Below are 16,277 nucleotides of genomic sequence, written 5' to 3' on the forward strand. Positions count from 1 at the left end.
TGAGATAAGAAAGTCTCTCGTCGAGTAATCATATATCTTACGAGATAGTCTTGGCTTAATTAGCACTCATTTCTCACGAGGAAAATATGACATCACGACATAGTAAAACGCGAAGAAAGAAATGATAGTCTCATCTACAATATATAATGATGATATAATAATAAAACATTGTGCAACGGAGTTAATAATAATAATAATAATAATAATAATATATAACAATGAGAATAATACTTTATCATATCATAAGTATGCTCATATCAAAACTGGTTTTATCTCTCGTAAATCTTGAATTCAATAATTTATATCGCTTCAAAAGATAAAACATACGATACGAAATATATATAATTTTATTAAATATTATTAATGCATATTTTAATTATTGAAAACTTTTTAATATTTATCAAAATATTATTTCATGTTTAAAAATGTTTCAAACATTTTCTCTTTTTCCACTTGTTTAGCATGAAAACACATTTTACATTATGCAAAATGTCACAGAGACCATGAGCTTGAGCTTTGTAATGACGAAAATGCTAAACGTACATAACTTATCATAATAGTTAATTATTGCAGTCAGCATGTGATTATCATGAGTTGACAAAGTAACGTCAATATCTGAGCTCATATTTTTTCTCATGTGTACGTTAATTTATCCTCATGATATATATCATCATAATATGATTGAAAAAATATAAATACTTCGATAAATATCAGAAAATCATGATATGATAAAATCTGATCATCAGGCATTGCTATCTGAGTATTGATGCAAAATATCAACACGAAATTGGAACGCAGTTTGTTTTTATTCGTCGAAAAAATTTCGATTTTTATTCGTCGGAAAAATTTCGATTTTTTTTTACGTTGCGTTATCTTGAATAAAAAATTTTCTGGAATTTCCCACGCGCATACGATTTATCTAGATTTGTTCTAGAATTCTAGACTATGGGCGACGAATTGCAGTGCCGCGCCTGAATAACGAACGACCTCGGCAGCGACGAGGCGTTATTATCTCACGCTTAGGTTGGCAACGGCACAGAGTGGACAGGGGGACGTTCACTCGAGTGGGGAAAGGCCGTGCAGCCGCGAGTACAGCTGCACCTGGCGACGCGCAACTTAACAAACCCAACATATAAAAGATAGAAGGCCGGATAAGCCAAGCAGTTTGGAGCATTAGGTGCTCCAAATGCAGCCATGCGTTATCCGTATGCCGCTTTCCTTTCAAACAGCACGGCCTTTTGCTTTCTTCGTGGCCTCTTGCTCGATTCGTATCTCGCAATGCATTCGCACGTAGGCAATCAGAGCAGACAATGCAACTTTCTGCATTCTATAAGCTCTCATGTATGATACACACACACACACACATATCCGCGAGTTGCGAATATATATATTATTAAAATTATTATAGAATATAAGGGATATGTTTTTCTTTCTTTTGTCAGATTATGATAATCGTAGTAATATCGTGATTTGCATCTCCACTGCAAAAATGGACTTTAAATTCGCGCTGCGTCATGCAGCTGTGACATTTGGTAAGCTATGACGCGTGTGCGTCGTCGCTGAATTATGACGTGCGCGTTTGAAACAGTCACGCATACCTCGACGTTCACCGCAAACACTATCGCGCCTGATATCACACGCTGCACACAAAATTAATGGCTTTTCGATCGCGAAAGGTTCATGGAACAGCATGCGCTGACTCATTTGCCGCTAATTGGGTTAAAATCGATATATGTATATAACGCTAGAGATAGATGATCTCTGTTCGCTGGGAAATCATTTTTAAAAGAATCTCTGTGTCTGATTTTATTTAATTTATATAAATTAGCATATCGCATTGTTTTACTTATATTTTGCACACATTTATTTAACCGTTTTTAAATCGTATAATAATTTGATAATTGAAAATAATTGAAAAATACTATTAATTCATATTGCATCGCTTATCCATTGCTCTCTCAATCACACATTAGCTATTCTATTATTTCACTTTTTCATAACCATTTATCATAAATAAATACATCGCGTATTATATTTATGACTATAATTATTGATATAGTCTTCTTTACACAGTACAAATTATTAAATTACATTATATCCCTCAAATATTTGATATTCTTTCAAAAATTTTGTATAATTTATACATTTATTATTTAGACCACGCTAAAATGAGAATTACATATATTTAGATTTGTAACAATCATAATATCTATATTAAAGCTTGAAATCATAATATTTAATGGATTAATAATTGTGTGTATATTTTCTTTTAAGAGTTTGTCCTAGAACAAGAAAAATATTTTTCACACAATGAAACAGAAATTCTTGCTAACATTACTTTATTAAAATGTAATATAGCATCGTTATAGCAATTTCGTCCAGAATTATAATAAGGTTGCAACATCACATACATTGCCTAGCAGTATAATGACTATGAATCCCAACATATCGGTGACTATCGGCGATTATCGGTAACTTCCTGGATTGTTCCGCTTTCTACCTGTCAGAGTGATCGTCAGGCAATATACTGGAATATCTTGCTATTGATATGCATAGTTATACGTCATCGACCAACGCGGCACATAAAACGAGGAATAGCGAGTTTCCTCCTTTCTGGACGTCCTTCACTTTTGAAACACAGTAATTTTTGTGTTTTTCTCCTATTATCTTGTTTTATAATCCTGTATTTTTGCATAAATTTTCCATAACTACTGCAGCCGTTAATATGTCATAATTATCAATTCAGTTAGATTCCCGTGATAATGTAGGTTCAAATAATTGATCCGACTATGACTTATATTGCAAATTCTAAATTAAAATATATTTAAATTATATATACATTTTTTAATATATTTATTTCTCTAAAATGGAATCGAGAAAATTTAAAACTTAAATACATAGATATATCAAATTAGAGATCTTTTATTAATAAAATAAAATGTTTTTTACATTAAAATTTATAGAGAGAGGAGTATAATTTTGAATTAAGAGGCAGTTTTAAATACTTTTCGTACGAGTTTGAAAACAAATTTGTTATTTCTCCAATGAAAAATACAAGTTTTCTACATTTGAATTAAAGAACTGTTTTTTGATCAAATCACAATCATCAACTTAGGAATGATTCCTGTAAGGAAAGAAACCTGTTTAATCGAAGCAATCTTGTATTTAAAAACCTTCATCCTTTCTGATATAATCTATAATATATGATCGCATAATCTCTATTAACGTTATAATCTTTGCATGTAAGTTTCTCTTCTTGCATTTCACATATCAAATCTGGAAATATCAGAATTTGATATTTTTGATGATAAAGAAATAAAATATTTTTCACTTCTGATTTCTTTTAGTGTTAAAAAATATATTTTTCTCTTGTTTCATTTTCATCTTTTCATTAATTTAAAAACTTTTGTTGCAGATAAGAATATAAATAGAAATCATAGGATGTTAATTCCATGAAAAATTTGACATATGACGACGTTTGCAATCGTTGCAATCACAATTGTGATGGGATTGTCATACCAGACTTGACCCTGCGCCAAGTCAAAGCAAAGGCAAAGCCTTTGCAATGACAAAGTAATGGATGGACACAAGGGCGGTTTGTAAACTATGGGATACTTCTGGCTTATATCATTCTTGTTCTCTTTTCGAGGACACAGACTATTCTTACAAAAATTTCGTTTTCTTAAATAATGTCATATTCTTTCAGATTGATGATAGTTACTATTTTAATTTAATATAAATGTTAATATAAATATATCTTTTCTGCCTTATTAAATTATAAAAAAATTTTCTTTTTATATGCAATACTATTTATACAAAAAAATTTTAAAAAACGTAGACATTAATATGTCATAAACTTCTCCTTATCTATATATCACTTTTTTTTCTTTTCTTTTAAGAATTAGTTTTTATTAATTTTTAATTAGACAAAGTGTCAAGAAATGTAGAGAAATCACATTTCTCGAATACATTTTAAAAAACCTTAGAAAGTGTAAACTTCGCACATATAATTAATCAACTTTCTTGGTTTCAAAGTTCAAAACTTTCGTTATATCAGAAAATATGTATACAAGAGAGAGACTATTTTTTTTACGATACGTCATTGCTCTGACTAAAGCGGAAGACACAAAAAACGTAACGTATATTAAAATAGAACGAAATCACTCGCTCTGACGTTCTCTCTCCATCTTTCTTTCTCTTACTCTCTCAGAGATTATATTGAAGAGATTATATTGAGATTCATTAAAATTTATGCTAGATTAATGATGAAACTCGTGAATTGCAGGACATTCCTTTTCAGAGGCGTAATAACGAATCGCGGGACCTTGAACGAAATAACGTAGCAAAAACGTTTCAGGTAAAAAAAAAAGACAGAGGGGATAGGAAGAGTAAGAATGCAGAGAAAAGAAAGAATGGAACAAAAGAATAGAGAAATCATAGAACTTTCCCACTTTCATGAATAATATACTTAGATATATTTAGATATTTCAAGTTGTGTGTGTATGTGTGTATATGTGTGAGTTGGATGATCTGTGGATTTGTGAGAAAGCTAGTGTGAAAGTATACATATGGATGCAAGTTGTTGCGGGGTATCTAAATTATGCGGGAATACATTCCGCCCGTCCTCTGTTACGCCACTATTCCTTCCCCACTTCCGCCGATTGTTTTCATCGACAACGTCGACGCCGCGCCGCCGACTGGGACAGATGTAAGAATGAGAGCACGTACATATACATACGTACGTGTGTATGTATTCGCTTGCACATGAATTAGTGTCGCGCATACCGATGCCGAGGCCAGGGGAGCGGATAACGGGCGGCAGAGACGCGACACGTGATTCTCGCTCAGCGCGTACAATATTATTGTATACGTAGTAACGTGACCATTGAGCGTATGTATATACATATATTGTATATAACGTCCGCTTTGTTTTTTCACGCACATTCATCAGCAATTGAATTATTAGTCACGACAGAACGAACACGAGAAGATTCAGAGATGCGTACGACCGATAAAAAAGTCAAGCTCATCAACAACTCGTCGCGATATCATCACGCATATAATATTGTTGTTTATTTCGATTAAATTTTAAATTTAAATTTAGTCTGTCACTATGAATACAATCACAATAATTGCGAAAATAAGAGCGAAAATAAAAGCGAAAATCGGATAAAAAATATCGTGGCCATTCAATTCTTATTATTGATGATACGAAGCTCTTATAATATGCGAAAAATCTTTGTTACATAAAGTCCGAGCATGTAATAGAAGTCTCGATGCAATCTCCATGCTAATGCCTGTAATTCGCAAATGATACGCCATGTGATAGATATAGTTGAGGCACAGCCAGATTTACGTTTCTTTGTGTCTCACTTTGCGTCCTCTTCCCAAGAACCCATCAACGAAGAAAAAAAAAAAGAGCAAACGAGACTTTGCGTACAAATTTCTATGTATTTTCGGACAAAGCACGCATAATTTTATGATACGTGTGACGACCACACGCGATTGTATTTTATGCTACGTGTGCATCGTGCATACGCACATCCAAAAATATACACGGCTTTTCTTGCGTCAGGAAATTCGCCACTCAACGTTGTACTTTTTCTCGTACTCGTACGCCGAGAATTCTCTTCGTCCCAACACCCGCGCTACACAGATGCTCCATCATAATAATCTCTATTTTGGGCCGGAGGGTCGCCTGCAAACCGCGTTGTTGTAGCAGCGCAGATGTTCTTCTCATTCCGAGTTAAAAGCGTTTGTGTAGGGGAAGGTCGAGCTCGAATAGCACGGTTGAGAAGAATACGAATATAGACAAATAGATGAGTTAGACGCGTCTAAAAGACTAGTGGGATTGCAACATGATAGATAAAGAGAGAGAGAGAGAGAGAGAGGGAAAAAGAGAAAGAAAAAGAACCATAGCGACTATTAAAGAAAAAAGAAAAAGAAATGATGAAAGAAGGAAAGGATAAATGAAAAGAGAGAGAGAACGTTGGTCGAGATTATAGGAATATTATCGCAAACATGTCCCAATTCATTTCTTTTTCGTTGATAAGGAATGACTCACGATATTAGACAACGAACAGAAATATTGCGCCTAAACTATAAGCATGTCAAGATACTGTCGGACACGTCAGCTTCGAGAGAAATTGAAATCAAAGTAATTTGAGTCTCTTTGGGTTCCAATTGCATCGTTATCCTAGCTTTATTAATCGCGTTTGGCATCGTATCGTGTTACTTTTTAGATTATAGCTGAGACAAACAGATATGAAGGGAGGAGGGTTTGTTATGACACAGATAGCAAGCTTAATCGACCATATCTAACGTTAATTGACTGTTAATAATAGTCAATATAACTACCTGTCAGAAATCGATATCTCAATTATTTGCATTGTATTTTTTTCATATATCTACATAATCTTTGAAGTAGTTTCTTTCCCGGCATGTTCTATATTCTTAATTGTAAATTATAAAAAAAATCTTAAATTATAAAAAAAATATCGCTAACGCGACAATTATTGTGACATACTGGTATGATAACACATTTCAAATAATTGAAAGATGTATAATAATGTTGCATCAATTTGTTATTATTGTTATTTCATGCCAAATTCTGTCCGTATTTTACAAAGTGATGTCACGGGATTATGGTCATTGGTTTTTAGATATGTTTAGATGGAAAGCAACCAGATACATTGTGTTCTCGCGGAAGTTCCTCGTGTACATAGATCTTTTGCTTCGTCATGTAGACTCGTGATTTCTTACGGCGTTCAAAGATAAATATCCGCCAATAAATATCCACGGTTAATTCGATAAAATTTACGACAGCCACTAACATTAACGATTTATATCGCGAGCAAGAAGTTGCACGTTTCTCGATGATGCAAAAATTTCTTAAGGCTTCGCACAAAAGCGGGCCTAGCGAGTCTTCGTAATACCTTACGGATAGGAGACCCCACAATTGTGCAACGCACCATGTTATGATGATGCAAGATCAAGCATCCTAAATCATATAACGCTCACTTATAAGGTCACTGTGCTTTCGAGAGATATTATTGATCACGATTATTTTTAATCAATGCATCCTATTTTCGTCATTATACGTGTATGTATATGTATATGTGTGTGTGTGTGTATATATATATATATATATATGTGTGTGTGTGTGTGTGTGTGTGTGTGTCATTCACAATTACATATATAAACATATATATAAATAAATATTTCTTTTATATACGCGTATGTGTAAATTTTAGACATATTATCTTGTTTTAAATAAGATTCTAAATAAAATTATCTATTACATTTATCTTCTATGCAACATTTTTACAAAAGTAGACTGTTGTTATGTTTAAAATATTTCAAATAATAACTCCCGAAAAGAAATAAAAAATATACTTTCGCTTATAATAATTTTATTCCTGTATTGTTAAAATATGAAAACACATTTTAGATGTTAAAAATGTTTCAATGCTTTCTTTTGTGATTTTTCTGACCTTTACCTTTACCATTTTTTCTACCGTTTCTTCGGCGCTTTTTTTCGAGTAACTTGCGCGCTTTTAAGATTTGTTCGGGTCTTTTCAGCTCGTTCTTTGCTTTAACTTTGTCCTTTAGTTTCTGATTATGCCGCGCCCAATGTGTATTTGCTGTTGTTCGTACTGAAAGCAAAAACAGCATTTTTTAAGTATAATAATTAGAATTAATCGATATGCACGATATAAAAAAGAAATTGACAAAACAAATGTGATTAGATTCAATAATTTTTGATATGAGATTGATTAACTTACAGTTTTGCGTCTGCAAAGATTTTTCCTCATTATCACTCTCACTGTCATTTTCATCAACTTTACTCTTCTCCTTCCACATGTTATACCGATTCGTTTTATATGTAGCAGGTATCCATACACCAGATTCGGTACGTATTTTTTTCGATTTCGCATCCTATTCCGATAAAATGCATAGCAAATAATTTTATTTTTTATGATAAGAAATTGTATACGAAAATATATATTAATGATATACATGTATTGATATATATACCCTATCAACGGTGACCATTTTCTTTTTCTTGCGATCCCATTTTTTTAATTGCTTTTGAAGATGTTGACCCTCTTCGTTGTCTGCCATTAAATCCATCTGTGCCTTATCAGCTTCTGTGGCAAATGTGTTAACAGCTAAACTGAAAAAACAAAACAAATATCAAATAGGATAAAGATAACTCAGAATAAAATATTTTTTTTTTTTAATTAAAATATAATGGAATAAGAATAATATTTTACTACTTCAGAATAATATTTAAAAGTGAGAAAAGTTATTTAGAGTGTATTTCCTACCCTTCCTCTGTATGTTTGTCTGGTGCAGAATAAGGTATATAATATTCTTCATCTCGTTTTGTGTGCGTTTTCTTTTTCTTTGAAACTTTATATAAATCGTTACTATTTCTTCTTTTGGGAACTACTACTGTACTGAATGCAGCATTAATTTCTTCTGCGCTGCTGGATGGCAGATTAATTTTTTGAGGCAAATTTTCTATAAAATTGAATAATTTAATCATATTGCGATACATATATATACATACATATACATATATATATATATATATATATAAAATATAGTTTACATAACACTCAACACACAACATAATACTCACTTGATGCTATATCAATTTCTTCAGTCTTGCGATCTTCCATTTTTTTGTGAAAATTAAAGATGTTCTCTTTGTGAAATAATCGTTTCGTTTTCATCACTTGGTAATCAACTGAATTCGTCTTTGTACCAATCTCGAATATCGTCTATTACATGTATAAAAAATTTAAATATTAAAATTGTAATATATAATATTTTTTTGTATGTACATGAAAGAGATCATACTTACTCCTTGTGGTCTATAATTTTTCATTCTGGATATTATATCTGTTGCTGTAGAGGAAACATCAGAATACTGCGGTAAAATTCCAGCTTCATTTATACAAAGCTCTTTAACTCTTTTAACACTTTCTATCGAAGCACCTGGTCGCGATCTGATATATCGCTGATAAGCATTATTACACACTTTTTGCATATTTGTCTGAGGATACAAATATTCATTTAATGTTTAAAAAAAAAAGAAGAAAGTTGGCTATACTAATTTATGATCCAATACACTTACAAGATCTGTAGAGCTATTGTGCCAATTTATTAATTCCCCTAGTTCCTCCTCTATCATGGATTGTGGCATTTTTCCCACAACAGAGTCCGTATTTTCGATGGATCCTGTATTTGGCATTATCGTTAAAGGCCGACCAAGAAAGAGATGTAAATCTAGGAGATAAGGATATTCATCTGAGCTCACAATATTATACGCTGTTCCAACACGTCCAGCTCGAGCGCATCGTCCTAGAAGGTAACTTATTAGTTGAATACAGTGTGTTGTGTGTTAAGCACTTAGTATATGTATATATATTTATAATCTCTATAAATATAATAATTTTAAATATAATTAAAATATAATTATAGACATACATACCTACTCTATGTACAAAGAGTTTAGATTTTGCAGGAAAATTAAAGTTAATCACACAATCTAGATATGGTATATCAATTCCTCTAGCAGCAACATCTGTTACTATAAGAACTTTTACTTTGCCAGTTTGAAATTTAGCCGCGTTTATTTTACGCGCAGAAGGATCCAGATTGGAATAAATAAAAGTATTAGAGATGTTTGCTTTATCTAATATCTGTATACAAATTATTTTATTGTATATTTGATTACTTAATTCTAAATATCTTATAAAAATTTATTTATTAAGATGATTATATATTAATGATTACCTGGTGAATATATTCCACATGATGCATAGTTTCCGCGAATATAATTGTTTGTGAATCAGACTTAATAATCCTTTTTAACAAGCATAGAAGTACAGCTAATTTCTCTTCAGGCCGACATGTAATAAATGATAATGTTAGTCCTTCAGGTAATTTACTCTCAACATCTAAACGAAGTAGAACCGGATCACTTAGACCAGCTTTTGCAAAATCCACCAAGATTTTGGGCAAAGTAGCAGAAAACAACAATGTTTGACGCGATTCAGGTAATCTATTTACAATTTCATGTATCTGTTCCCCAAATCCCATTTCAAAGAGTCTGCAATGCAAAATTTCATCTTTAACATGATTAACATAAGTATAAATACTAGAAATCAAATAGAATACATAAAAGAAAAACTGTTACCTATCAGCTTCATCAAAGACAATATATTCGATATTTTTCAATTTCAGGTCCATTTCTATGCATATATGTAAAAATCTTCCTGGTGTTGCTACAATGATATCAGGATTCTCATGAATTATACTAAACTGATTATCCATACTATCACCACCCAATATCACAGCTGCCTTTAATCCTGTAAATCTTCCCAACTCCTTTATAAATTTTAATGTCTGCAACGCTAGCTCACGCGTGGGCGATAATATCAATGCACGTGCTCCAGTCTTTGTTTGCCTTGCCTTGAGTTTTTCAAACAATGGAATTAAAAAGCAAGCAGTTTTTCCACTACCTGTTCTAGCCATTGCTACTACATCTCTTCCTTCGAGAGCTAATGGTATAGTCTATTAAAATATAATTTTCTATATTAAAAATATATTAACAAAACTCATTATACTTAAAATGCTACAATCTCAATATAAATTGAAATATTTTTCTCTTAATAACATACTTTTCTTTGTATAGGTGTAGGAATTTTATAGCCCCGTTTGAGGATTCCTTTTAATATCGGAAAACTGAGAGCCATGGATTGAAATCCTCCAGATTTCTTGGAAACCTTCATTCTATTAAAGATTTTATCATAAATATATAAAATAAATTTACTACAAATACAAATAAATATGATTTTTCATAACTCAACCTTAATTTTAATGAAATTTTCTGATAAATTTGTAATCAATCGTAAATTATAGTATGCAATTTTCATATTTTCAAATCATGAATCTTTGTAATTATGCTTAAAATCAAAATTTTGAGTAAGATATATTTGAAATTAAAAATATAATTCTGTTGCGTCTTCTTGAAACTTAATTGGCAAAAAATTCTTTTTCAATTATTTATAATTTGAACATTATGCAATGCTTCGATAATTTTACTAAAGAAAAATATAAATTCAACTTTATATTAAAAAATGTCATTAAAATTAAGATTTCTAATGAAACATCTTTAAATATATAGAAATATACTAAATATAAATGTATTAAAAAATATATATATATTGACTAAAAATATTATAGATAATAATATATTTTAACACAATATTTTGTATATAAAATTAAATTAATCAGTACTTATAATATGTGCGTTGTGACAACTGTGCACTTTACGTTTTTCAATATATAATACAGTGACACATAACCTAAAATAATTACATGTGCATGAATATTATATATGAGAAATATGGATAAGGAATCGATCAATTTTAGGATTTGTGTTCGTAAAATGATTTGAATCGTTTTGTCCAATAACCTTATAGATCGTCATAAAATCGTACAATTATAGCGACATCTTTTAGGGATGCATTCAAAAATTCTATTCATGAGAAGTAGAGTAGCATTTAATTGACCAATCAGGACAAAGAAATCTTTACTTATTTTGTTTTGATTGGTCAATTGAACACTATTTTAACCACGGGTAAGGTTTCATGCTACTAAACGGTTTCTTCTGTTACACGCTTTCAATGTTACATCTCTATAATGCAATTTGTTTCGGTTTGTTTACCGCGGGTGCAGATGCGAAAAATTTTTTTGACTAGCTACGATTGTAATTGAAAAGCTTTATTTATAGCAACATAAAGATAGAAATAGAACATACGATATAATAATTCATATAGCGATATAAACAAAAATAAAAAATGCCGCGAATTATGATAAAGGGTGGAGTTTGGCGGAATACGGAGGTAAGTGACATACGATATTTTCTAACCTAAGTCTGAATAGTTTATCCGCGCGCGAGTGTGTGTGTGTGTGTGTGTGTGTGTGTGAGAATAATTAATTTTATTAAAAAAAAAATCTTTGTTTTTAGGATGAAATTTTGAAAGCAGCTGTGATGAAATATGGGAAAAATCAATGGAGCCGTATTGCGTCTTTGCTGCATAGAAAATCAGCCAAACAGTGCAAGGCGCGTTGGTTTGAATGGCTCGATCCAAGCATAAAAAAGACTGAATGGAGTAGAGAAGAAGATGAAAAATTACTTCATCTTGCAAAGTTAATGCCTACCCAGTGGCGAACTATCGCGCCCATCATTGGTAGGACAGCTGCACAGTGTTTGGAAAGATATGAATATTTACTGTGAGTAAGATCAGACATTATTTAAGAAGAGTGATATTTACTTTGATTTGCTCTAGTTTAAATTACTATTAATTTATTTTAGTGATCAAGCACAAAAAAAAGAAGAAGGCGATGATGCTGTTGATGACCCTCGCAAACTCAAACCTGGTGAAATTGATCCTAATCCAGAGACAAAGCCAGCAAGACCAGATCCTAAAGATATGGATGAAGATGGTGAGTTGAGAATCATTATTGAAGCATCTTATTGAATATAATGAAAATGACTTTTATTAAATATAGTAAAACTAATTATATTCTGTAACAAGTTCTATAAAAAGAACATATTTCTAATAATTATATTCCTCTGCAGAATTGGAAATGTTGTCCGAGGCACGTGCTAGACTTGCAAATACTCAAGGAAAGAAGGCAAAGCGCAAAGCTCGTGAAAAACAGTTAGAAGAAGCACGTAGACTTGCTGCTTTGCAGAAGCGCAGAGAATTAAGAGCTGCTGGAATCACCGTTTCCCAAAAGAATAAACGCAAACGCGGCGTCAATTATAACACGGAAATACCATTTGAAAAACGTCCTGCATCCGGTTTCTACGACACCTCTAACGAGCATGTTGATCCTCTAGCGATCGATTTTTCTAGAATGAGACAACAGCATTTAGATGGTGAACTCCGACAAGAAAAGGAGGAGATGGAGCGTAGAAAAGATAAACAGAAATTAAAACAACGTAAAGAGAATGATATACCTATGGGAATGCTCAATAATGAAGAGCCTGTAAAGAAAAGGAGTAAATTGGTTTTACCGGAACCACAAATCTCTGATCAAGAACTACAGCAAGTTGTGAAACTTGGTAGAGCTTCGGAAGTATGTTTTCTCATGTTTATTTTCTATATACAATATTAAAAATTTATGATATAAATACATGTCGCTTGAAATTTTGTCATAGGTTGCGCGAGAAGTTGCTACTGAGAGCGGTATTACACTTTCCGATAGTTTATTAGCCGATTATTCTTTACCTACGAATGCGGCAGTAACACCTCGTACACCAGCTGCTACAGATAGAATATTACAAGAAGCTCAAAATGTCATGGCTCTCACACATGTAGACACACCATTAAAGGGTTAGAATATAACAAGTTCTGATAATTTACAACTATGTTGTTAATTTTATACTTGATTATATTTTATAAACATTTTTATCTAGGTGGATTGAACACACCACTGAATAATTCTGACTTTACCGGTGTTGTACCTCCTAGCAATGTTGTTGCAACACCAAATACAATTTTAACCACTCCGTTTCGATCACAACGCAGCGATGGAACACCTATGAATTCTTTCAATACGCCAGGTGGGGCATCAGTGCGTACACAAAATGGAGTTTTGGCGACAACACCCGTTCGCGATAAACTCAATATAAATCCGGATGAAAATGTGGATGGCTCAGAAACTCCACTCATACAGACTCAAGCAAAAAGTTCATTACGCTCGGTATTGAGCTCCTTACCTGCACCGTGTAATGATTATGAGATAGATATCCATGATGGAGATATAAATGAGGAAAATATTAGTGCACCTGCAGCTGAAATAGTCGAGGACCAAGCGGATATCGATGCAAGGCGGCAACAAGAATTATTGGAAGAAAGCAAGTCTATTAAACATAAATTAATTACATAGATTCAAACAATAGCATAATCGAAAAAAATCTGTTTTGACATATTTAAGATGTTTTTGCTTATCTTTCAGAGTATTTATAGTCAACCATAATTTCATGTGTTTATAGACAATACATATAAATTTCTTTTTTGTCACAACAGAATTATTAATTATTCTTTCTCTAATTACTAATCCTACAAATGTATCTGATTTACATGTAACCATTTTTTTTTTTTTTTGTAGAAAAAAGAGAATTATCACGGAGGTCGCAAGTGATACAAAGAGATTTACCACGACCTGCAGATATAAATATGAATATTTTAAGACCATATATGGATACACCGTTAACTGATCTACAAAGAGTAAGTAAAATACTTTATACTATGTATATAAAGTTTTATATATTCTTGATTTTTACTTTATATTATATTACTTTATGTTTATTATTTATATTATATTCTTAGGCAGAAGAATTGATAAAGAGAGAAATGATCACAATGTTACACTATGACGCGTTACATAATCCAACACAGCCAGGCAGAAAGGGTGCTGCAACATCATTGGCTCAGGCTCAAAATTATTTAGAACAACATCCATATGATGTTTTCGAGGAAAACGATCTTCTTGCTGTGAGTATGAAACTTGGTATCACAGAATCTTTTTATCGTTTTTACATTACTAATTGCATTAATATCTAGGCTAAGACGATGTTAACTGACGAGATGATGGTTGTAAAGGAGGGAATGGCACATGGAGAATTAAGCTTAGATGCTTATACCACTGTATGGGAGGAATGTCTATCACAGATTTTATATCTCGAAACGCAAAAACGATACACCCGCGCAACATTAGCTTCAAAAAAAGACAGAGTAGAAGCATGCGAGAGGAAATTAGAAGAAAATCGTATGCATATGACAGGGGAAGCTAAACGTGCTGCGAGGATGGAAAAGAAATTGAAAGTACTTACGGGTGGTTATCAGGTAAATAAAACTTTAATATAATTAAAACTACAGTTAGAATTTATATTAGTTTTTATTCATTTATAATTTATTAGTTTTTCATTGATATAATAATTTGAACATAATTTTGAACAGATTTTTATTTCTGTCTTTCTCTTTTAATAGGACTTTTATTTCTGTTATATAAATTTTTTTTTTATAAATAAATATAATTTATATAGAGTTTATATCATGAAGAGTGAGAATATAATATTATACCATACTAAAATAATTTATTATGAAATAATATATAATGTGTAATGGAAAATTCAAAAACACTAAGAATCTTTATGCATAAAAGTTTATGATTGAAACTTGAAAAAACGCAATATATTTTGTTATATAATTAAAGAGTTAATTTACTATATTAGGAAATTAAATTGGAATAAGATTAGAATGTTTATAGAAAATATGTAAAATGAATTTTACGTAATTTGTGTTAAATTAAAATTTTTCTGATAAAATCTCTCGTATATTAACGTTAGTTTTATACAAATTTGTCACTTTATTTTTTCAATAGACCAGAACACAGGTGCTAACGAAACAGCTGCACGATTTATGGGAACAAATAGAGCAAGCCCATCTCGAATTATCGACATTTAAATTTTTGCAAGCGCAAGAAGAAGCAGCGATTCCAAGAAGAATAAATGCGCTCATGGAAGACGTAAATAGACAGACAGAACGAGAGCGCTCGTTACAAATGCGATACGCTCAGCTACAAGATCAGTTGCAGCAGTGCCAATTAAATGATATATCTTAGGAAACACATTGCAATGATTTTTGAATACAAGCAAACTGTATCCTAATATGTACCTCTTTGTAACGTTCCATAAATTGTAAAATTTTTAATGCTCTCAAAAATATTACATAATTATTATATAATAACTATTACATATAATAATAATAATTAATATTGTTTCAAAATCCATATTTGGAAATCAAAAAGAAATTCAATATATAATCCTTTCTATACTAGCTGTAAATGTTATTAATATCATTTAAGATTCATTTAGTTTGAATTGATACTATGATACATAATTATTGTATTAAATGAAAGTTTTATATATTTGAATTTGTTTTCTCACACTTTGTGAGATTAGGCACAGAGTTATGACAGTAAAAATTTTTCCTTTGTAGATTGTAAAATATTGTATTAATAAAAAAAATTCGTGATATGAAGTTATAAAGAAATAATACATGCACATATTAAAAGCATATATAAATATATACTTCTTAGAAATCAACATAATAATTTTTTAAAAATTTACCTTTAGATAAAGACGTAGATACAGTAAAACATATATATAAGATTATAGTTAGAAA

The 16,277-nt window shown here is 31.4% G+C and overlaps 2 protein-coding genes across 2 annotated transcripts; one reads left to right on the top strand and one right to left on the bottom strand.

Annotated features, from left to right (window-relative positions):
* Positions 1-7,395: 7,395 nt before the first annotated feature.
* On the bottom strand, positions 7,396-11,454 carry LOC126859020 (ATP-dependent RNA helicase DDX54). Its single transcript, XM_050609903.1, has 12 exons — positions 11,314-11,454; positions 10,695-10,806; positions 10,211-10,587; positions 9,808-10,123; positions 9,503-9,713; positions 9,146-9,372; positions 8,873-9,064; positions 8,648-8,789; positions 8,331-8,526; positions 8,038-8,176; positions 7,785-7,938; positions 7,396-7,655 (listed from the first exon to the last, which is right to left on the bottom strand). The coding sequence occupies exons 2-12, from the start codon at positions 10,803-10,805 to the stop codon at positions 7,465-7,467; spliced, it is 2,256 nt and encodes a 751-aa protein (XP_050465860.1). The 5' UTR covers position 10,806; positions 11,314-11,454; the 3' UTR covers positions 7,396-7,464.
* A 285-nt stretch (positions 11,455-11,739) lies between these two features.
* Positions 11,740-16,148, top strand: LOC126859016 (cell division cycle 5-like protein). The gene is made up of 10 exons (XM_050609887.1): positions 11,740-11,921; positions 12,047-12,312; positions 12,395-12,525; positions 12,662-13,164; positions 13,247-13,421; positions 13,505-13,945; positions 14,200-14,318; positions 14,421-14,585; positions 14,655-14,936; positions 15,475-16,148. The coding sequence occupies exons 1-10, from the start codon at positions 11,877-11,879 to the stop codon at positions 15,712-15,714; spliced, it is 2,367 nt and encodes a 788-aa protein (XP_050465844.1). The 5' UTR covers positions 11,740-11,876; the 3' UTR covers positions 15,715-16,148.
* The last annotated feature ends 129 nt before the right edge of the window (positions 16,149-16,277 follow it).

This window comes from Cataglyphis hispanica, chromosome 2 (assembly GCF_021464435.1).
Source record: "Cataglyphis hispanica isolate Lineage 1 chromosome 2, ULB_Chis1_1.0, whole genome shotgun sequence".
NCBI lineage: Eukaryota > Metazoa > Arthropoda > Insecta > Hymenoptera > Formicidae > Cataglyphis > Cataglyphis hispanica.